This window comes from Aegilops tauschii, chromosome 7 (genome assembly GCF_002575655.3).
Source record: "Aegilops tauschii subsp. strangulata cultivar AL8/78 chromosome 7, Aet v6.0, whole genome shotgun sequence".
In the NCBI taxonomy this organism is placed as follows: Eukaryota; Viridiplantae; Streptophyta; class Magnoliopsida; order Poales; family Poaceae; genus Aegilops; species Aegilops tauschii.
Window position 1 is genome coordinate 101,972,846 of NC_053041.3, and position 22,618 is coordinate 101,995,463.

The 22,618-nt window shown below is 42.4% G+C and overlaps 2 protein-coding genes across 2 annotated transcripts; both read right to left on the reverse strand.

Annotated features, from left to right (window-relative positions):
• Positions 1–2,448: 2,448 nt before the first annotated feature.
• Positions 2,449–3,942, reverse strand: LOC109761287 (deSI-like protein At4g17486). The gene has a single exon (XM_020320085.4). The coding sequence runs from the start codon at positions 3,419–3,421 to the stop codon at positions 2,651–2,653; it is 771 nt and encodes a 256-aa protein (XP_020175674.1). The 5' UTR covers positions 3,422–3,942; the 3' UTR covers positions 2,449–2,650.
• Positions 3,943–4,847: 905 nt separating this feature from the next.
• LOC109761279 (callose synthase 5) lies at positions 4,848–22,618 on the reverse strand. The gene is given in 41 exon segments (XM_045231856.1): positions 4,848–5,470; positions 5,679–5,864; positions 5,973–6,023; positions 6,180–6,977; positions 7,056–7,285; positions 7,558–7,670; positions 8,451–8,534; positions 8,625–8,740; positions 8,816–8,935; positions 9,035–9,146; positions 9,405–9,594; positions 10,021–10,089; positions 10,174–10,299; positions 10,396–10,505; positions 11,653–11,804; positions 11,872–11,995; positions 12,082–12,176; positions 12,295–12,418; positions 13,459–13,619; positions 13,711–13,795; positions 13,870–13,964; positions 14,055–14,177; positions 14,868–14,954; positions 15,094–15,143; positions 15,221–15,302; positions 15,372–15,432; positions 15,515–15,567; positions 16,243–16,577; positions 17,008–17,122; positions 17,218–17,515; positions 17,595–17,671; positions 17,745–17,882; positions 17,969–18,101; positions 18,168–18,259; positions 18,778–18,870; positions 18,956–19,084; positions 19,193–19,303; positions 19,400–19,496; positions 19,590–19,711; positions 21,163–21,263; positions 22,309–22,618. Coding segments are annotated over 41 exon segments (5,934 nt in total). The 5' UTR covers positions 22,574–22,618; the 3' UTR covers positions 4,848–5,239.

The window sequence follows — 22,618 nt, forward strand, 5'->3', positions numbered from 1 at the left end:
ATGAGGAACATCATCTCGGTCCCAAGGGCCATCGTTCTGCTGTCGGATCGAGGTCCTGCGGCTATGATTAAAACGTGGTGTACCGCCTTACTGACTTACCGGTCATGGGTTGGGCTGTGGCCTGCTTCGCTCGCTCCCCCACGGGCGTTAAATAGGTCATGGGTCGTGCTGGGCCTTTGACTATTTGGGCTAGGAAATTCCTTTTCTTTTTTCTGTTTTCTTTTTTCCTTTTGCATTTGAATTGATTCAAAGCTCAACTCCAAACAAAATCATTTTAGTAAAATTTCAAGGAGGCTCAAAATGATATCCGGGCTTAAGGAAAATAACCTTCTAACAAAATATTAATATTTTTTAACCCTTTTTTGGATCATTATAATTATTTCGGTTTGATTTGAATTAGATTCAAAGCTCAAATTTGCTCCAAACCTTTTTGTGATAATTTTCACAGTGGTTCAAATAAATAACTGGTACTTAGGAAAATATATTTCAGCTCAAAATATTAAACAAGTAAAATTTCACGCTAGTTCGAACATTAAATTTCATTCCCGAAAATGATTTAGGGTTCAATTTAAATTCGCAAAAATAATTTAGATTTCAAATACTTTTCGGAGTTTATGGAAATTATCTATAGCCCAAGCATTAAATAAAAAGGGTCACACCCATTTTGTAGCTCAATTCTAGCATTATAAATAATCTCTCAAAATGATTTTAGGGTTCTAAATAATTCAAAAATGCTTTCGAGCCACAAGTAGCAATCGGCCGCAGGAGCAGTCACGGGAGGGCCCTAATGCATCATCATCATAAGTTGTGTATTCTTAGCTAGCCTGAACTCTGTGGTGGAGTTGTGTTCTTAGTTTCGGTAAAAATCCCACTCTTAGAGTTTTCTATAGAATACATTTCAATCATGATGCGGCATTTTAAATTTGGGTAAAAACGTTGCGTCATGATTGAATATACTAAGAGTAGGATTTTCGGACATCAAAATACGAGAAGCGCAACAATCATTTGTGGATTGATGCATTTTAGTTATTGTGCTAGAATGGTATTTGAAGTAGTTATTGTGCATAAATCATTTTCAGAGTTTCGAATTGGTACTACTATGAATGTACTCCCTCAGTGTTTGTCCGGCTTACTTGAAAATGACACCATTTTCTCTTTCATGTAGGTTAGGTCCGTGCCATATAAAACAGGCCCGAAGTCAAGTACAGTATAGTCGGGCACACGTCGGTGGCGGCCGGCAACCTCCGGGGACCGGAGAGGACGCGCGCTCGGCCGGCCGTGCCAGCCAGCCACGAATTATTCGCCCGCCCGCCCGCCGCGCACAGGCGCATGAACCAGCTGTGTGCAGCGCTGCCGGTGCGTGGGTGCAGTGCAAGTGCAACAACCCCACCCGCCGAAAAAAAAGGCCTGTGCCATGGGGGGCACGTCGCGTGGACGAATGATTCCGGCCGCACCCAACCCTCCAGCGCCCCAATGAATTCATCGATGCGATTGATTCCAGCGGCCGGCAAGGGGACAAGCCGGGGAAAAGGCACCGCGTACGACGCCCATACCCTATGGTCGCCGTAGCTCTCGTCCCTCGACGACGACCAACTAGACGGCGAGCACGGCACAGCGAGCGTACTTCTCTCCTGTAGCCGATCGAAATCGAAAGGCGCCGCTGCGGCGTCACATCCCGTGCACCGAACCCAGCCCGGCCGGGGTCCAGCGACGCCCGCCCAAGGATCGATAGTGGCCCGTCCATCCTGATCGCTGATCGGACGGGTCAAGGTCAATGTGGTGCACATTGGTGTCCTCCACAAACGCGAGTCCTCCTCCCGTCGGTGCCCACTTCTGACCCTACGCCGCCGTCTCCGCCACCGGCATGGACACACCGGTCGCCGCCGCCGCCGGTCAACGGCGAGGCGAGCTCGACACGCAACCGGCGAGCTCCCCAAGATTTCTGTCGAAGCAAGCTCGCCTTTCATGCGACAGGTCACGTTAAAATCATCCCTCCCTCCGCATTTCCAGATAGGCACAGAGGCCGGACGCAATCATGCAAGAAACAACAACACGAGGACTAATCTAATCGTGTCCCATGACAACGCCAGTGTGATGACAGGTGGAGTGTCCAGACACCGGGAATTCTCTGCGTCATCAAAAGCATATATCGATCGGCCGTGCTTAGCTTTGGAGCCTTTATCTAGTTGAAAATCCAAAGCAAGGCTTCAGCTAGTACAATGGTTGTTTACTCCAAAGAATGGGCGAAAGGAGGAGCGAATATATTCCTATTGGATGGCTCGCCAGATAGAATTGGATCCACGCCACACAACAAAGAATTGCATGATAGACGTCGTTAACCGCAACGTAAATGCAGCGCGTAACAGCGACTCAAATTAGTAATCATTAATGGCGATTTGGCAGCAGACGGTGACACGGGCACACAGCCAGCCAGGTGTATCTAGGTAGTAGTAAAGCCAGACAAATTCGGAAATTAATAGCCTAATGAACTGCAGTTACTACTGGTAATCATGGTGACAGTGCAGTACTACTACTAGCAGAGCACAAATCTTAATCTCGAAGAGTAGTACTATGGACAAAATTCAGGTAACTGTCGAAGGAAAAAAAATGGAAGGTGTGAGCTGTAAACGAAAAAGGAGTAATGGCGCCGTTACATGGAGGCCAACGGCGTTGGTGTCGGCGTCGTCAACGTCAGGGCGGGGGCCACCGGCGGCGTCGGTGGCGGGGTCTGGAGCGGGCGGGGCGTGACGTTCTTGCCGCCGCCGACGGAGAGGGAGCGGAAGAAGGTCCTGGGCCGCGGCGGGGCGGCGGCCTGGCGCGCGGAGCGGCTCTTGACGGCCGCGGGCAGCTGCTGCTCCCCCTTGCGGCGCACCTGGTGCCTGCTGCTGCTGGGGATGACGCAGGTGAAGACGACCCCGATCTTGGCGAGGCGGTTGACCCAGCGCGGGATGCGGGCGCGGGCGACGAGGCGGCGGCAGGCGGCGTCGCAGAAGTGGTTGCAGTTGCGGGAGACGAGGTTGTAGGCGTCGCCCGGGAAGTCGGCGGCGAGGTCGGCCATGAGCGCGCGCACCTCGGCGCGGGTCAGCGCCGTGGTGCCCACCAGCACCGCCTCCCGGAACGCGTAGCCGGGGCACCGCCGCGGGGGCACCTCGAAGATGCCGCTCCCGGCGCCCTCGTGCGCGCCGTACGCGTACTCCACGCCGTGGACCTGCACGCCCGAGTGGTACACGCCGAGCCCCAGCCACCGCGCGTACCCGTTGGCGGGGGTCACGTCGTACACGTTGAGGAACACCGGGGACGACGACGGCGCGGCGGCGGCCTGGCGCGGGGCGGGCCGGGGCGTGGAGGTGGACGCGGAGGAGCCGGCCGAGGAGGAGGTTGACGAGGACGAGGAGGCGGTGGCGGTGGCGGCGGCGGCCATTCCCTCGGCCCGCGTGCCGTCGGCCGGCGCGCGCGTCCTTACTCCCTCGCGCCTCGTCGGCGGAGAGAGAGAGGAGGGAGAGAGACGCAGACACCCCCGCACGGCACCGTGGTCGCCGCGCGGCGTTCCGGGCGCTGCGCGTTTTTATGTGGGTTTCTTTAGCAGCTTGTCGCGCGGCTGTGTCTGACGCTGATCGCTTTTTCGTGGCATCGCATTGGGGCGCTTTGGCTTTGGCTTTGGCAGGCTGGCGTGTCCATGATGCAGCGCCGCAATAGAGGATGCGAGCCGCCAAGATTCGTGCAGGGCTTTGCCTGCCCATGAACTGCCATTGGTTTAATAATTTCCGAATGCGGGATGATTTACAGCTCCCGTTTGAACATCGCTTAAATGGCACCATGCACCATCAACTCTCAATTCCTGTCCATTCAAAAAGAAGGAAAACTCTCAATGCCGACCAAATGATGGTTCTGACCAGACTTTGCAATTTTGTAATCAGCATAAGTACATGACAACCACGTCGTTTCTTTCCACCAAAGATTCTGGGCCTCCATTCTCTTCTCGCTCGGTCACTTGGTTTCCATGCGTTAGGGCCTAGGATACTGTTGGGTGTTGGCCTCACGATCACGCGTCGTGTACTCTCTGCACGTCAAAACCTAGTCACGACACTGAGAGTTCTTGCCTAGTGGGCGAAGGGGGACGGGATAGGCACAATGAGAATTTGTCGCGGAAAACACGCTGACCCTACAAAAGCAGCCCGACCGTAGAAATGATGGCTCGAACCAAAATGCAGCAATAGCTGGGAAACAAAAAAGCAGAAAAAAAACTTTTAAAAAGCAGAAAAATATAAATTTTCCTGTGATATCATGACCGTCGTTGTGGGATTTCAGTCACCTCGTGTGTACTTAATTGGCAGTCTGCGCTTGGAGAATCATTAGACATCGGGCAGGGACAAGCTGAAAGCTGTATCGGTCTCCTATGATTGCAATCGATGTTGCTTCAGCTCATTTGTGAATTCAGATTACGTGAGGTGGCCTGCTTAAAGCTGGAAGGATAACAGACTCAGGTCCTCCATCTTAACTCATGTCAGCCTTCACCTAATGTAAAGTTGTACCTACCGTCATAATTCACAACCTCTGTCCCATTATCCTTGTCTACGCATGAAACATAACGCAAAAAGCCGTCCAACTTATGTTATGCTCATATGCTGCAACAGTCCGAACCAGTGCAAGGTACTCTTGTATTCTAGAAAAACAGATCTCACGTAATATCAATTCAGACTATTTTTAGAAAGGCCATACAGGCCTGTTTTTTATAGAAAGCAGAGGTTCCAGCTGGGAAATGCCAGCGCGTTCAAACATCAGCCTAAATTCAGAGTTTCAGACAACACAAGCACAAAGCAGGGAACTGACTGGTACACCGTACAGCACAACACAAACATCTTCATGCACAAAAATCGATTTGATCTCTCAATCTAGAAAGACCGAACTGTTTTGTTGCTTCATGCACAAAAAATCAGTTTCATCTTTGCCTCTAAAAGCACCGTAATGTTTTGTCGCAACTGTTGTGGGGGCATGTATCTATCTATACAAGCAACGTACAATCTAGTATCAGAGGTAAGAGTGTATTAGCATGAGATATACATGGAAAATGCCTAAGGAAAACTGCCCTGTGTGTACAAGACTAAGAAACTTCTGAAAGTGTCAGTATGTTAGCAGCCATATGATGCCCCCCTCCAACAACGAACCTCGAGCTAATTTCTGCCTCCGTCTACCCTGTGTGATTACTGTGATGGAACATCTCCCATCTCCTAGACTCGCCTCAGTTTTGCTTCTTTCCGCCAGCCAAAATGCGAGAGATTTGGAGGCCTCGGGAGAATGCCTGGTTGAATAGCAGCCTCGTCTGGAACTCCGAGACAAAAGGGAACCATGCCAGAACCGCCACTGGCACGAAGATCACGATCCCCATAAGGTACTCGTACCCCCTGGACAAGGCCTTCACAGATCCCCACAGACCAAAAGCCTTCACCACTGGCTTGCTTGCCTGTGATATCTGTTGCAATGATGCCGAACGGATTAGAGCCAGTGAAAGATGTCAATTTCGATAATAGCAACTTTAACTCGATCAAAATTCTCTCGTTTCTCTCTCCCTATGAATTGATACTGCTCCTCACTCCTCAGTCCTCGCACGTGATAAGCTGGGAGTAAAACCTTAAAACAAAACAAAAGGAAAGCTTTGGTGCTGATGAGTGATGACGTACCTGCAGAATGGCCCATCCTGTGGGTGCAAAGGCAAGGAAGCTGGCGAATATGTCACCAACTGTAAGGTGCAGAAGGGTGAAAAGAATCGCCAAAGTTCCAACAGATCCAATGAACAAGAACAATTTGAGGAGCCGGAACATAAGCTGGAAGTCAGCACTAAATTTCTTTCTTCCCATAGATACCACCTAAGGAAATGGCAGCATATCAGCAGCATAACAAGGACATAAACTAGAGGCATACGCCAACCAATATATACTTATTGATTTCATCAACAGCAAGCAAATGAAATTTACCTTGAGGACCAACACTACTGCTACAGTGACCAGCCAAGACAGACCATAAATCTGAAGCCACAAAATCAAGTTGGGAAGGGACAGTCACTAAATTGTATCAGTAAACAGTGATTATAAACAATCAAAAAGATCATGTAATCAGTCTCATGAAATCCATTTAGTTCGAGTAGAGTTGTAAAATACTAGCAAAAATAAAGGATGACTTACTGATATGCTTTTGTTGCCATTAGAGATATTCAGATGGTACATGATACCGTACTGAAACATGAAGAATCGGAGAGATAATATGATTTCCCATATGCGGCCGATTATGCCTGTTGACAGCAGATGTTCCTGCTCCTCTTCCCACCACGACTCCCAGGCCTTATTGGCCGGCACACCAATCCCGCCACGGCTGCTTATCCATTTGTTCCAATCATCCCAATCATCCACCACCTTTTGCCATTCAAATCCTGATGGGTTGAAGAGGAATGGAGCAAACAGCCATGTGATTACCAAGAACCACATAGATGATGTCAGAAGAACATAGGCCGTGGAATCTGTCGCCACATCACCATAGAGCTCATACACTACAAGTAGTAACATGAGCTCAAGTCCTTTCACAAAGTGACTCCTGCTATACATTCTGTAATTTTCAGCGAACTTTACATGGCGAACAACAAAGCCTCTGCCAGTTGCTCTATATTTTGCACCACCGTGGAGGATTGTGCGGCCAAAATAATGTGATTTTGTCCCGAGGGAAAAGGTAAAGAATACTGCACATAGCTGTAGCTGCATGATGATGAAATCCCCCAGGGCGCTTCTAAAACCCCTTTCCAGTCCGATCTCCATAAACATGGGTAAGGCCATCAATAGACCTAGCTGCACAATAGATTGGGACCCCATGGCTGCCTCAAGAGCACGGTTGCCTCTCATTCGTGCTTGCTTCATAATTGCAAACTCAAGTCCACTTAAGGCTAAATAAAGCCTCCCATACAAGAAAACATATACTATTATGACAACCATCTGCACAGTAATAAGAACATCAAAAAACATGGACGATGGCAAATCAAGACAAATGTGATGCAGGTAGATGTTTTGTACCATTGAGCTGACATAAAATCCCACAGTTGTGAAGTAACATGAGAGCATTCGGAAGAAGTCAAAGCGGTGGCCCAAACGGTAGATATCTCTGCTAAGCACTTGTTCTCCATTGCCACACGCCACTTTGGCCTCAAAGAGTGAAATTTGATTCAACCCAACATCACGTCCTTTTCCGACTTGAATGTACTCGTGATGGGTGACATTTCCTCGCCTCAGAGTTGAGTTGAAACCTGAAAAAGAAAATTTAAGTTTGTGTTGTCCAAGAGCAGAAATGGGAAATGTTGGAATGTGAGTTAATGTGTTAGATAAGAGTAGCATCAGTGTCTTAATCAAGTTTAGAGTAGTCTGTCTGAGGCCCATATAATGGCCCATGTGTGAATCAGTTGTCAAACCCAGTTTGAGTCACATATACGAGGATGTGGATGTCCTAGGGACCTATCCATTCTTAAATTTCCCTCAAAAATCCACAGGTAACAGTTAGAATAGGTGGAAAAGTACATACCAGCAAAAATGTCTTCACTCAAGTTTATACCACAGGAAGCCTTGCTAATTCCACCTCTTGTAATGTGAAATATCCTATCAAACACATCAGGATGTCCATAGTGAAAACGTACCCTGCCCAGAAAAGAGAATGTCAGATACATAGCAATGACCAATGACCATACCACACACTTTAAATTAACAACATTGTTTAGCTTGAAAAGCTCAGCCAGGAAAGTTTCAGGAAACAGCATGTCAGATATTTATCACTTACTCCCTCCGTTCCTAAATATAAGTCTTTGTAGAGATTCCACTATGGACTACATACGGAGCAAAATGGATGAATCTACATTCTAAAATGCATCTACATACATCCGTATGTGATTCATAGTGGAATCTCTCCAAAGACTTATATTTAGGAACGGAGGGAGTAGATATAATACACATTTTAAATTGACGACATTTTTTAGCTCGAAAAGCTTTACTGACAGGAAACAGCATGTCAGATATACAGCACATACACAATAATACACCCTTTAAATTGGCGACGTTGTTTAGCTTGAAAAGCTTTGATGCCAGGAAAGTTTCAGGAAACAGCATGTCAGATATACAGCACTTAGACCACAATATACACTTTAAATTGATGACATTGTTTAGCTTCAAAAGATTTTATGCCAGGAAAGTTCCAGGAAATAGCACTTGGTTGTTTTAATATTTATTGCCTTACTGCCTCTAAAATCTCCAACAAACATGTGTGTGCATTTCAAGAGCTGATAAAAAAAAACATAAGCGCTCATCCAGGAGATAGTCACCATAGATGCTCAGCACTCCCTACTCATATTGCAGCATATAAATATGATAACTATGGATTGCGCTTAATTCAAATAGGACATATCAAAGTATATTCAGACTTACTTCAATGGATTGGCAAGAACCCTCTGTCCTATTGTCACAAAGCTGGTTTCCTGGTTTGACATAAACCAGGCAAGAGATGACACACTACAATCCAGCAATGTCAGATGTTAGGCATTGATTTGCAATTTTGACAAAGAAAACTAAGTAAAACCTACTGCAAAGCTTAAAACACACCTTCCGGTGAATATGTGTTCACGTACTCCAAGAATTGTTGGAGGACGAATACCATGGTTCTCATTGAATTCTTCCAGCAAATTCCGCATTTTCAAAGCTTCCTCCAAATAATTGTCCTAAACAGCATTGATAAGTACAAAAGACAGAATGCAACCTACTTACCAAAAAGGTACTATAACCATGAAGTTCACCTGGTTCATATCAATGGTTTGCAAAGCTTCTCCGCGGGTAAAAATGATCGCGTGATTTTGGTTTTCAGGTTTCCCTTCACCTAATTTCGCTGGCCCTGGCAATTTTATGCGGTATATTTCCTTCACAGGACAAAAAAGTACATAACGCACTACTGAGTATTGAAGGTTTAAATCAGAACCAAAATGAAAGTTTGAACTCGCTTCACGTAAAATGATTACCTGATCGTGATTGTCAAGAGCTTTTACTAGCACCGAATAGAAGACCTTTTGCACCTTCTCACCATCCCTCTCCTCAACTTCATCAATGTATGCCACGCGGAGACCAGGATAACTGTAGTTTCAAATTCTAACTGAAATTACTTTGCACAGAGGGAAATAACAATTTGAATAAAAGAAGCAATTCAGTAATTTTCCCTCAAGGAACATCTCATTATCAATTAAATGTGAACTAAATATAAACATAACCGAGACACACAGTCTCCAAAGAGTTATACAAGAAAACATTTTGCTCATTGTGGTAGACATGATGTATCGCACTTGGCCAAATGTTGTATATTAATTTCTAGAATAGATCATCGAGATCACTTACTGCACCATCAAGTTCAGTATATCTGTTGCATGTCGATCACCCGACTGTTTCTGATTTCCATAGATCTGGCACGTAGCAACATATGTGAATTTCATGTCTGCTATAGCTTCAAGCTGAGAAGACAGAGATCTTTGGCTTTTCTTCTCTTCCTCTGCGGGATCTGCAATGGCTTTATAGCCTTCTAGTATCTCTGCAAACAAAAGAGGGTGATGTTGGACACTTTGTATAAGTCCCCTATAGCCTTCTAGAACATCCTCAGTGCATAGACCCCTTCCAAGTGTCCAATAAGATTGGGTCTAACTTCTAAAAAGATGCTATAATATGTAGACCTAGTTCTCTTCTCATGAAAAAAACTCCCCCTTTTTGCACCTATTGCGGATGCTCCCCTAGTTCTACAATATAAAATCAGGAAGTATTTGTAAAAGGTACCCTCTCCGTTCACAAATATAAGATGTTCTAACTTTATTAATAGAAGCTTACTGTGTTTGTTCACTCATTTCAGTCCACATGTAGTCCATATTGAAATATCCAAAACATCTTATATTTGTGAACATGTCTAGGAATGCTAAATGCATCATGTCTAGGAATGCTCGAATTGGAAGTTGAAGAAGCTCACCAGATTCAGAAGCCATGTCTAGGAATGCTTGAAGCTTCAAAGCTTTCCTGTAATACATCATGCCTCTCACTATTCACAATAAGAAAAACATGTAAACACGGAATCAGCTAAATGATCCATATTTGACAAGGTTAAAGGGTATGGCCGAAGTACCTGTTCGACAGAGTGTCTGCCCTCTAAGAGAGGCCCAATGACGAAGTTGAAGAACATTTTCTTCATTTCCCCAAACTTCAGTTTCTTTTTTGCAATCAATCCTTTCCATGAAATTATCCCATTCATCTATATAACAAAAATTATCAAGAATAGAAGACAAAAAGCTGGCAATCAAATTCATAAAGAACTGTAGGCATTAAACACATCAAATAGGAAAGGAACCTGGAAAGATCTTCTGCAGGTAGAATATAATTGATACACCATCCTCATTCTCCAGATCAAGGTCGTTTCTTGAATATACAGTTTCCTCACTGTAGTATGGTGTCATTACACTGTGAAGAACAAGTGTCATATGAATCATCTAGAGCCCAATCTTTTTCGCTGAAACTCTTATGATCACAGAACAAATTTAACCATACGGTTTATCAGATATTTGTTGTTGTGAACTGATAATATATTTCTGGTGTTAACGTTGTTGATTTGTGATTATGAATGCACTTAAAGATGGGTCGCACACATTCTGTTGTACAGGTCTCCACCTGGAAGTTCACCACTTGTTATTTTTTTAGAATATCTAGGTGCATTTTTCCTTTAAGGTGGAAACATATGTACTTGTACAAGTAACAAGATTACAGAGTGCCACTGCCAGACATTGTGGATGTTCAACACTTCTGTTTATAAATTTTGTTTACCATCAAGCGAACATGAGCTGATGAGTACAGAATCAGTTGTAATATAATGCAACTTTAAATGAATTCTGATCAAAACTGTAGATGAACTTCGGTTCTAGTATGATCATGGCGCCATTGGGTTAACTGGTCAAGACACAAAACTCCGACTCTGTAGTTAATACCGAGAAGGGGCATGCAAATCTGCTGAGACAATGAGAGTGGCAGACTCAAAGACAGTTTCAAAAGCAACTCAATACCACATAATGGCATCAGGACACTCATACTTCCATTTTTAGCTTAAACAACACATCAAATGACAGCAAGAAGTTTTTTAAGACTACGATGAGGATGGCAGTGATCAAAATAACCTGTAATAAAAAAATCCTAAACAACTGACCGTGAAAATTAGAAACCACCCCGCCATTTAGTTCAGAATACGAGTTCATCAAACAGCAAAAAAATCAGTTAAAATCCCAACATTGATAAGCTTCTCCTTGGTCTTAATGGTGCTTTCCTCTTTCCTGACTAGCACAAATTCACAATTCCACGCCCAAAAATATTCATGTTTTCTGTTCTTTCAAACTGATCAGAGTTAAGAACATACCATAATTCAGCCCAAAATATATCTTGACAAGCAGATATAATTCTTTTTAAGAAGCACAGTAAAAGGACCATTAGCCAGTAGCTGCCAGGCTCCAATGAATCCAGCTAATTTAGCTAGACATTATGATTTTCGATACTGCGGTGTATTTAGAAAAGTGGACTGGACAACACTGTGATATGTTGAAAGTTTACATACGAGACAAACCTGAAAGAGAGCATTTTGCGCACTCTAGGCGCACGTGGCATCTCCATGAATAGCGAATTAGTGAAAAATGATATTCTCCGGCGGGCTTCAAGATTTGTAGGCACATCCATTGCTGATTCTTTAACAGTCAAAAGAAGGTACAAGCGCTTAATCTGTAGATAGGTGAAGTTAGTGAACCTTCTTTGTTACAAAAGCCAAATAAGAATGTGATGTTATTACTTGTTCTTCCCACTGCGCAGAAATTGGTGGTGGGAAAACAATTGCAGGTTTTGTGCCTGTGCCCGCAAAAAGTTGTCTTCTTGGAACTAAATCCTTGTTCCCATGACCAAATTCAGCTAGTTCTCTGTAAACAACACATGTTAAAAAAAATAGTCACCAGTTTCTATGACAAGGCACATGTATGATTATAATTTGTGCAAAAGGTATTACTTGATCTCATTGACCATCATATCCCTCGTGATCACTTCCAGCATGTCTTGAAGCAATAGCACTACATTATCAAATTTTGAGGCGTCTCTTTCTTTCTGCAGATGTGATCACATAATCGTAGCAATAATCGAACGTGTTACTTGTCTAAAAAAATATCAAGCAATGCAATCTTCAATAGGGTTGGTGTTCAGTAGAGGTAACAACATTGCTTACCAAGGTGGATACAAGCTCCACAAACTTCTTGCAAAGGACTGGCAATGCGCTCATCCTAAAATTGGCAAGGAATGTATTCTTTGCGATGTTAGCTTCAATCTCTTTGATTATAATCCCAATAATCCTGTTGAAGTTAGTGAACAAACATGTCAGTAGAAGATCAAGATAACAGTGAGCATGCAATGATAAAGAACAATGCAGTAAAAAAAACATGAAAGATGGACACAGATGCCTTCAATAGTACTAAGGCTGCCTATCTAACACATGTTGCACATTTAGCAGTTACAACTAATCATGGTTTCCCTTCCATGCATATTGCACAATGGAGGTGCTTGGCAGTCCTCCTCCCTAGTTCAATTTGGAATATCTTGATTCTTAAGTTTGAAAGTGATGATGTGCCGCCATACGCAACTAGCCAGATATATATTTATTGGTAAAAGTAATGTATTTGTAATCTTGAACTCTCAAACCCCATTATCATATAGGGTTGTAGATTTTTAGTAATATATTTGTATTGATCTTTTGCATCAACTACTACGAATGAAAACGTGCATGTTCAAACTACAAATATTCAGCCATGTCTGACCACTTTATATGTTCAAAAATACTTGTGCTGACCTGCGTGTTTCCCAGTTTATGGTAAGAATGATTTTATCATATTGGAACGAAACAAATGATTTCCTGGGTGGCCCTGTCTTGCTCAAAAGTGGCAAGGATTCGTCAACAGAGGAGCCTTAGACAATCATAGAAACCTACTAGGTACTCCCTCCGTTCGGAATTACTTGTCTCGGAAATGGATGTATCTAGAACTAAAATACGTCTAAATACATCCATTTCCGCGACAAGTAATTCCGAACGGAGGGAGTACTAGTAACGATTTTTTTGAAGAAAAATAGTGCACAATGTCTATTCCGGATGTAAGTATATACTCCCTCCATCCCAAAATTCGTGTCTTAGATTTGTCTAAATACGGATGTATCTAGTTACATTTTAGTGTTAGATACATCCGTATCTAGACAAATCTAAGACAAGAATTTTGGGACGGAGGGAGTATTTCCTAGTGTTATCATTAACTGAATACCTAAAAGCTATGACAAACAACATCAATGTCTTTCTCACATAGAGATACGTGAAACAGTGGAAAATGGAAGTATAAGAAGATACCTCTTTTCATTTTCTCCAACCACCACTAAATTAAGAACAAGTTTGAATGACTCGTAGCATTCAATTACAGCGCACTTCATATACTCGTCAGCACATATACGCTTCCACAAATCACTGTCTCTCGGTCTAAATTGTGCTGCCATGTCTAAAGCTATAGGTATCTGCAAATTTCAATCAAAATGATTTCCAGTAAGAGCCGAACACAAACATGTAACAAGGTAGAGTGGACATATTAAATTTGTTCTGCCAAACCTTGCTAGCAAGCAAGAACAACGGCCACTGCATCAATTTTAGGCTCGGGTCTGATGAGTATGGAACCACCAATAGGTCCATCTCCCTGCATAACAGAAGGTCCATTATCTACATTGCAATGATAATGTTTTCTAGGTGAACATGATCTAAGGGCCTCACTTATCACTTATAAAATCTTCGTCGCGGAAACTGCAAATCACTTCATTCCACAGTTGAGCAAACTTGGCAGCTTCAGTTCTCTTGTTGGGGGAAACCTGTACTTTAAATTCTTCATTATATCATAACTTTTAAGGGGGGTTATAAGAGAAATCTTGACAATAATTTTCGTTATTGCCATTTGGTACCTCTGCGAAGCGCTTTGAGAGTGAAAAACGTCTGTTTCTGCCTTTGTCTGATGGCACCAAATATGTATTGAAGGCTCCAGGCAAAGAGTGAAATCGTGATCTCAGCATTCCTAGTGTTCGAATCTGGTACAAGAGTGTAGTAACTCCATCAGAAACCAGAACAGTATGAAGTTCAGCTTCTTAACTCTTGCAAAAAGAAAAAGTTACACAACGCTGTACGGCAATAACAAAGTAAAAAAGGCAGTGCTAATACAAAAATGTCGACGGTTAAAAAGGAGAATATCCGACTATAAATACACCAAGCCACCAGCAATACATTTTTTGCTTCATTTCATGAATATGAAAAAGGTTTTCTTGTAAATACGGCAGCATAACAGAAACAAGACTGAAGTGCGACTCCCAGAGGATCCTCCTAAAAATGAATATCCCATTTGCCTTGTGAATACACTTCCATATTTATCTACTTAAAATTACCATTATAATCTAATGTAGTTTATTCTGAATTCTCAGGCTGCAAAAACAAAAAAGGTGATTTTCACTTATTAAAATACCTCGCTAAGCTTCCTCAAACAAAATATTCTGCATAAAACTGTATTACCATCTACATAGCCCGCCGTTATGTTTATAAAGTACGAGCTATTTGTTTCATGCAATTGACTGAGACCTCGACACGTTCAGTTTACTCCTCAATATAAAGAAAAAGCCCCTTAGCTATCCATCAATCTTGGGGTGCCCTACACTTATGGTCATTATAAGTTCTAAATTATAAAGCAAAACAACAGATTACAGAGAATAGTTCAGATTTATCATTACCTCCCCAAGTCGTCCAAGTGCCCCAGACATACCGCCGGATATTGTAGAGAAAATGGCATACCATATCTGTGTATCCATCAAATAGACCTACAAGAATAAAAGCATTGTAGTTGATAAACCAAGATTTAGAATGCAGTTTTGAAACAAACGGGAATAAATGAAGCTACTTTTCAGCTAATACATAAGCTGGATAGGCACTACACTAGCAGGCTGGATAAGTGCATACCAACAGAACAGGGGCCCAGAGGGATAGGATAGCAGCGATATTATATGATGCTGAAAAGGCAACGAAGTATCAGTAAAAAAAGGGTTCCAGAATGAAGGCGGCACAAAAAAAAAAGCATTGGAATTACCGTTTGGAAAAAACTCATGCCACTCATAACGAATGTTATGAACACTCATTATATCCTTGGTAGGCCTTATAAGAGGTTGTATCTGCAAATTAAACTGTTTCAGATTAATCTCGTCAAAGCATGTTTGCAAATAACTAAGCATAGAACTTACCTGGACAAAGTAACTGAAGGAAAGCTTCGCGCATAGCAGCAAAATCCAAAATAATGTGTACCTTCTCAGTTGAATAGAAGAGAATTGAGTGTTTTCTGCAGAATAAAGCTCTAACAGAAGAAAAATAGAACAGAGTAACTTACTTCAGAAGAGCAGCTTGACTTTCATGCATTCCACGGCCAACATAAATTCGTTTCTGCAGTTATTTATACAATTAGCGTGTACAGCAAGAACAAGGAAAATGGGCATTGCCATTAGTGTAGTGTAGTGTAGCAAGCCGCACAAGAAAGAAATATGAAAAACGAATAAATGTACAGCGCCTTATGATCCAGGGAAATTCATCCAGTTATTTTACTTCCACGCATTGCATACAAAATAATCTATTGCCTTCACGTTTTCCACCCTGTTTCGTGCATATGTACCCTTGCAATATCATTTTCATTACTGGGATAGCAAATGTGTTCAGTTGAACACATATTGTTAGAGAAGTGAAAACTATCAATTTTCACAAGCATGTGAGAACTTTTTAACTAACCATAAAATGTTTTTTTCAAACTAATGACAAAATAGCAGGATAATCTCTGCCCTGGCATCAGAAGTCATTGGATTATTTTCTCTTTTTGCAAGTTACAGTTTACAATTTTATCAGTAGTTTCTCAACCCTCTAGGATACTATGACAAACAATAAGCTGGCAAGGATATCAAGACAAATTCATTCTACAAAATACAGTTCCATTTTATCAAATATTACCTTATTAAAAATTGCCTCATAGCAGAAATTTTGAAATGAATATTTACAATGAGGATAAGCTGCATAAGTAATTTTCCACATAATAGAACATAAACAAATAAAATAGATTGAATTCAATACCTGAGACCACCACAGTAGCAGTCTAACAATATGCCAATCCGAGCTCTCTATCCACCTTCGAAACATCGGAAACAGGAAGAGCGTTGCACTAATCATATTAGGTATCAGGTACACCGCCACAGCCAGGATATATAGTTGTGGCACTCCTTTCACATAACCAAACCATCTGTCCAGATTTTTCAGTGGTAAATTGACTTTTGTTTGACTTCTGATATAGAAAATGGGAAGAATCACAGCCCACGCGGCACTAACTACTATCTTCAGAATATTTCTCACGACGTCAATGAACTTGCATCTAATGTGGCCAGGAAAGTTCAGAATAAAGTCTAAAATACCTGCCATCAAAATTAAAGAAAATATCAGTTTCAGTTGGATGACGAATTTGTTATTGCACCAGAACCCTCTTAAGACCACAAGAATTCCAGACCGGAGAGCATCTCAAGAACATGACTGCTCGGTATAGTAACACTAGTTTAATGCATATGAGAAGAGATCCTAAAGTTGCAGATATCTACATGAATGTTCTTGCCAGTTGCTTTCTGCTGTGAAAGTGCTCTGTATCGCGGGAACCTAGCTTAACATAGTCTTACCGTAATGCCATTGACAAAAGCAGAAGGTATTACATACATAAAGGGAACTAAATTATGCCAATATTCATCACTTGTCATACTAAAAATTTCAGGTTCTCAAAAAATAAAAGGAAATATTACATGCATCAGAAAAATGCCTTGTACATAAAACAAGTATTTGAAATGGGAAACATACTTTGGAGGAACTGTAAAAATGCTGCTGTGACAAATATGCTTGATAGAGAATATAAGAGGTCCTTCTGAAGGATTTGAGTCACTGAATATTCACTCCAAGCAAAAATCAACATTGCCTGTTCGGTTTAAAAATTATAAGATTCACAGAGTGTCAAACCATCAAAAACCATAGTACAGAGAAAAAAGCCAATCGAAAATTTTGGCACAGTACCTGTAGAGCCAACAAATAGAAGGTCCACATTCGGTCAAAACTACGAAAGATGTGCCAAAACGATCTTGTCTCTACAAAATTTGTCTTGCCTGTGCCTTTACTAGAACCCTTTGGTGAGGAGCTTCCAGCCTACAAATAGTTATTTGTCAGTATTCTCCTCCTAATCAAAGTCTTTGGAAGAGATACTGACAGACTTATATCGAACTGTACCACTGCTACAGGCCTTGAATCGTGCACGGATTTGAAGAAGTCACCATCATCTCGCATTGGCCATCCCAGTGAGAAACAATCAGGTGTCCTGAAACAGAGTAGGATCTATCAGAGAAAGTGTGAAAAGGCTGTCAGCATGTGACCAGAAAATAGGGCTGTAAACAGACCAGAAGTACTCATTTAGATCATCATAATTACACCATGCTGAATGTGCAGTTTTTCCATGTTGGCTTTTTCCTGCCTCCTGAAAAACCACCACAATTATATTTAGAACAAACTAACTTGGAATTTCAGGTAATGGTAATTTATCAAAGTACCTTTCTGATGACACGATAGATAGGTGTGACCACTTTCTTTAAGAAAGCCTCCTCATCCCCACCATAAGATGGCCTGATATTTTCACCAGTCACAATACTAACATTTCCAGCAAGCAACCCATGCAACTCATATGCCATCTGAACACATTGAGAAGAATCATTCAAAGATATATTTTTGCAATGAGATTTGGTACTTGATATGATAATAAGAATGTGCAAATTACATTGTGAAAAATGTAGCAAAGACACTCTGGCATAAACCGGATATTTGCTGATTCGCCCCAGATAAGAAGATAAAGACCTAGGTACAAAATTCTGCGTTGCTGAACTTCCTGTAATTGAGCACCTGGAGGATTTCTGCAGTTGCAAGATTATCAGCACAATAATGTACATAAAGAGGAAACTGATTAAGGAATTATATACCTCAAACTATGTTTCCGTGACAAAAATTTGCACCACTTCTTGTAGTTGTTGAACAACTTGTTCATCACTACATCAACAGCTCGGTCATCTAGCTGTTTCAGGGGTGAAAGAACGGATGAGATCAATCATCAAGCAACGATGAACAAAAAGGAGAGAAGCAAAGCATGGGAAATGGAGGGTGTAATTAACATTATTTAGCTACGCACTTGCTTCAGAATAATGCATACAGAAAGTTCAATCAATCGAATTCGTGGTGGAAAGCCAATAAGTCAGCTGGCATTTTTGCAAGTAGTGGCACCAGTCCAGCAAATTCTAATGTCAAGAATATGGAAATAAAAAATAGTAGTATCAAGAAAGAAATTAAACTGCATGTGTATGTTATGGCAAGTTACACCAACAATCACAACATAACGTTGAAGGTAAATAATTGGTTACTAATCCAATGAAAAATAACTTTATTTTTTTAAAATATTAGAAACTCAGGCAAATATCCTGTTCTGTCAGAAGCTACCACCACATTTTTATGCATGCAAAACCCATTGATCTTATGCTTATCAATTGATATTCATAAAGTCAAGCTGTCAAAGTAAATATTGATAGAAGAGTGTGCCTTGCTAAGTGGTTCAGGCTTTGGCTCAAGTCTAATGTGCACATTAGCGAGGAGAAGAATCAAATGCTCCCGTTGATTCCTGACACTGTCCCGCTGCACACAAGAAGATAAGCTAGTGTTAGCTTATAGTAATACAATGGACCAATCGAAATTGGTTTGCCTGGAGTGGGTAGCAGACCTGAAAGCCAAACATAGCTCTCAACCAATCGAGCAAATCGAGCTCACCCCCCTTCTGCCTTTCCGGCTCAAATGCAGAAGGCCAGGTCAAACCCCGTGTGTACCGCAGAGCTGCGACTGCTGCTTTTATCTGTTAATGATGCATTCGATGACCACGTCAGTTTCTTTAATTGAACCAGTACATAATGCAATTGTTCCTGTTTTGAGGAAATAGGCTGCATTGTTGTAAGTCGTATACCTCCTCCAGCTGCATGATGGACTGGGATGCACTGGCCGCATCGAGAGGCAGAATATTGAACGGCGCGTAGATGTCTTTCTTTTCTTGCACCTCAGTGTGCCAGCGCATAATCTGTGCAGAGGAAATTTGGAAAAACTTGATGCATTAGAGGGAACCTAGATTTCTACTGAGAAAGAACGACGACAGTTGGCTGGAGTGAGCACAAACCTCGGGGTTAACTTGCTCAACCTTCTCATTCTTGTTGACGGCACAGAGCACCTCGAAGAGGACTCCAGCCGTTTGGTAGGCCTTCCCAAGTTGAGTCCTGGAGGCGACAATGTCATGGGACCGGATTCGTGATAGCGAGGGATTGGACTTATAGGGGAGATCGCAGTATAGGTTAGGGATTGGGAATTACCTGTCGGCTTGTTCCCCTTTGTCGAGGGTGCGGACATAGTTCTCATAGTATTCTTGATAGAAACTCTCAATTTCGCGGGCATCAGTTTTCTTCAATCGCTTTGCGAGACTCGGGCTATTATCCTGTTGGATTGCGTGGGATCGAAATGGGAAATTTTAAGGCAGGATCTTTGGATTCAAGAGTAGGTTAGGCAAAATCCGATTTAAGAAAACAAGGGAACCCTAAGTCCCTGCTCCTTTTCCCCATTCTACTACATTCGCTGGCCATTTCAAGTAGGAAACAAAAAAGTGGTAAATTTGAACTGGATCATCTGAAAAAATAAGCTCAGATGAGAATGTGGCTACCTCATTATATCTCTAACAAACAAGAATCTGCCATTGCAAACTGATCAATTGAGACGAATCATGAGGAGGATGGTGTAATCTGAAGTCATTTTACCTCATCCCCCTCCCCAGCAGAAACACGAAATAAATGTTGAATCTGAACTGAAGGTTTAGTTGTGACTTTGAAACAAAATAAGTAGAACGAAGCACAACATTCTATTACTGGAACAATGTTCTTTATCTATCAGGCAGGATCAAGTGAGCTTGTAGGTTTGCTTGGCTGATCACAACTCCCAATATGGTTAAAAATTAAGATAATCACAATAAAACGAAGCACACCATTCTATTACTAGAACAGTGTTCTTTATCTGTTAGGTAGGATTAAGTGAGCTTGCAGGTTTGCTTGGCTGATCACAACTCCCAATATGGTCATCAAATAGGATAATCACAATAAAATTTCCAGATTGATTATCGACAGTTATCAACTTATCACTAATAATCAAATATACTCCCACCGTTCTAAGATAGATAATGTTTTGCATTTTGAGTCTTCAATGAACAACATATATAAGTAAAAAGATATATAGTGAAACTGTTCTGAATCAATGGTATAATTTCTATCCAAAAAAACTAAATAATTTGATTTGATTAATGGTCAAACGTAGAGAAGTTTGACTACATGCTTTCTACGTCATGTATTTGGAGATGGAGTTGGTAAGCTTATCATGAAACAAATGTGTACTGAACTAAAGTCCAGCGACCATACTCTTGAAGTTAAAAATCGTGTATCTGCAAGATATATATTACAACACAAAAATGAAAAGTAGGAAATACTTTCATGGCTTAAACTGCATGTGCATATGTTGCCTATTTCCCTTTGGTTTATCTGAGCATTTGGACAACATAACTTGCACCACTACTACATTTTGACAACTAAATTAAGGTAGAGTCGTCCATATTAGCTTCCAGCTTATTTTTAACTCCATGAGGCTTATTAGCCAAACAAACTCATACTCTATATTACCTATATATATCCTGCAAGCAGTTAAAAAGCTAAGATGGTAGTAATAATAATTCAACAACTTGCATAATATATCTATGAAGGCCAGATACAGTGACCCAGTCAAAACCAGCGAGGGAACATGATCAAGTCGACATGTATCAACTAACAAAACAAACCCTCATGTACGCCAAGTCAGCTAGATCATGCAGAAATTATGGAGGGGAAGAGACAGAAAGATGTCTCACACCTTCTCTAAGCGCTGAAGCAGGGACGTTTTGAACTGCCGGACGCCACGACCAACAGAGTTTTGATCCAGCCTGTGCGCCTTCTCGAAGGCATAGAACCGACCTAGTTCACAGAGTAACAGATCAACGTGAGATCCCGAAAAAAGGGCGAACCAGAAGCACCCATTCATGCTACGTGATATGCACTTCTTCAGAGAAAAGCTGGTGGAGCAAAACTGTCATATCTGACATGATTCAAACAACACAGAGAGCGCCCATATTCAATCAAAACGAGCTAGGGAGAACTGTCGGAAAAGCCATAAAATGAATCAAATCTGCGGCTCTGCACTTCGAAAAACAGTAGTGATTTGGTTTGGTACGAATAATGCAAGCATACAGAAGCTAACCTGCGACAAAATTAGCTACTGAAAAAAGGAGAAAACACACTAAATCCAAAATCTAGCGCAGCATGTACAGCTAGATCGACATAGGCGGAGAAATCTCACATAGAGACACCGAAGAACCTACACGAGCTACCTGATATATGGTATTCCAACTTTCCAAGCAAACTGATCGCGCAGCACTATCCTAGCCTAAATTAATGATTCAAACATAACCAGCAAGTATTAAATAGATACCAAATTCAAGCAAAAGCAACACAATCGAGGGAGAACGTTGGAATCTGGAAGTTGCATCAACTAAATCTAATCTGCGCTCACAAACACAAGCCATCTCGTCGATACGATCATATAGGAATACGAACACCTCATGGTGCAGCATACAGGAGAGAAGCTAGCTACTTCTAAGATCAGCTTCACGAGTAAGGAGAAACATATCAAAGCCGAAGATCCAGCTAACGCAGCAAAACCAACATACGCGGAGAAATCTCAGACATGCCCCTTAATAAACTCGTAACAATCAAAGCAGCCCAGAAACAAAAACAACAACAACCGACGCACGCGGCATGTATTTTCCGAGATTCGTGAGCACAAAACCTTCCCAAATAAACACTACAACGGCTGTGAATCGCCAAACATATCATCACGAGTTGCCCGTTTCGTCCGACCGAGACACCAAATGCGCCGAGCTGTGCCAGGAAAAGGCGTCGAAAATCTCCCAAAACAGGCACGCGCGGGCGCGGAGACGGCTTCGAAGTGCAACGAACTTACAGAGGTAGGCGACGCGGGGGCGCTCGTGCTCGATCTCGGCGGCGACGCGCAGGATGGGGGCGATGCTGCTGAGCGAGGACGGCACCACCTCGTTGTCGAAGACCTCCATGGAGAAGGAGGCCATGGCGGCGCCCCTCGACCCCCGCCGGTTGAGCCCCGACGCGTGCGCCGACGTCGGCGTGTTGGGCTCGGTCATCGAAGCGGCGGCGGTGGCTGCCGACGCCGTCGACGATGGCACATCCCCGCCACCGCGCGGCGCCGTCATCTCCGCCTCCACCACCTCGCGATCTCGGGGGCTTCCGCCTGCATT

Excerpts from the sequence above, each read along its gene's own strand:
- LOC109761287 (XM_020320085.4), bottom strand. The coding sequence starts at position 3,421 with ATGGCCGCCGCCGCCACCGCCACCGCCTCCTCGTCCTCGTCAACCTCC.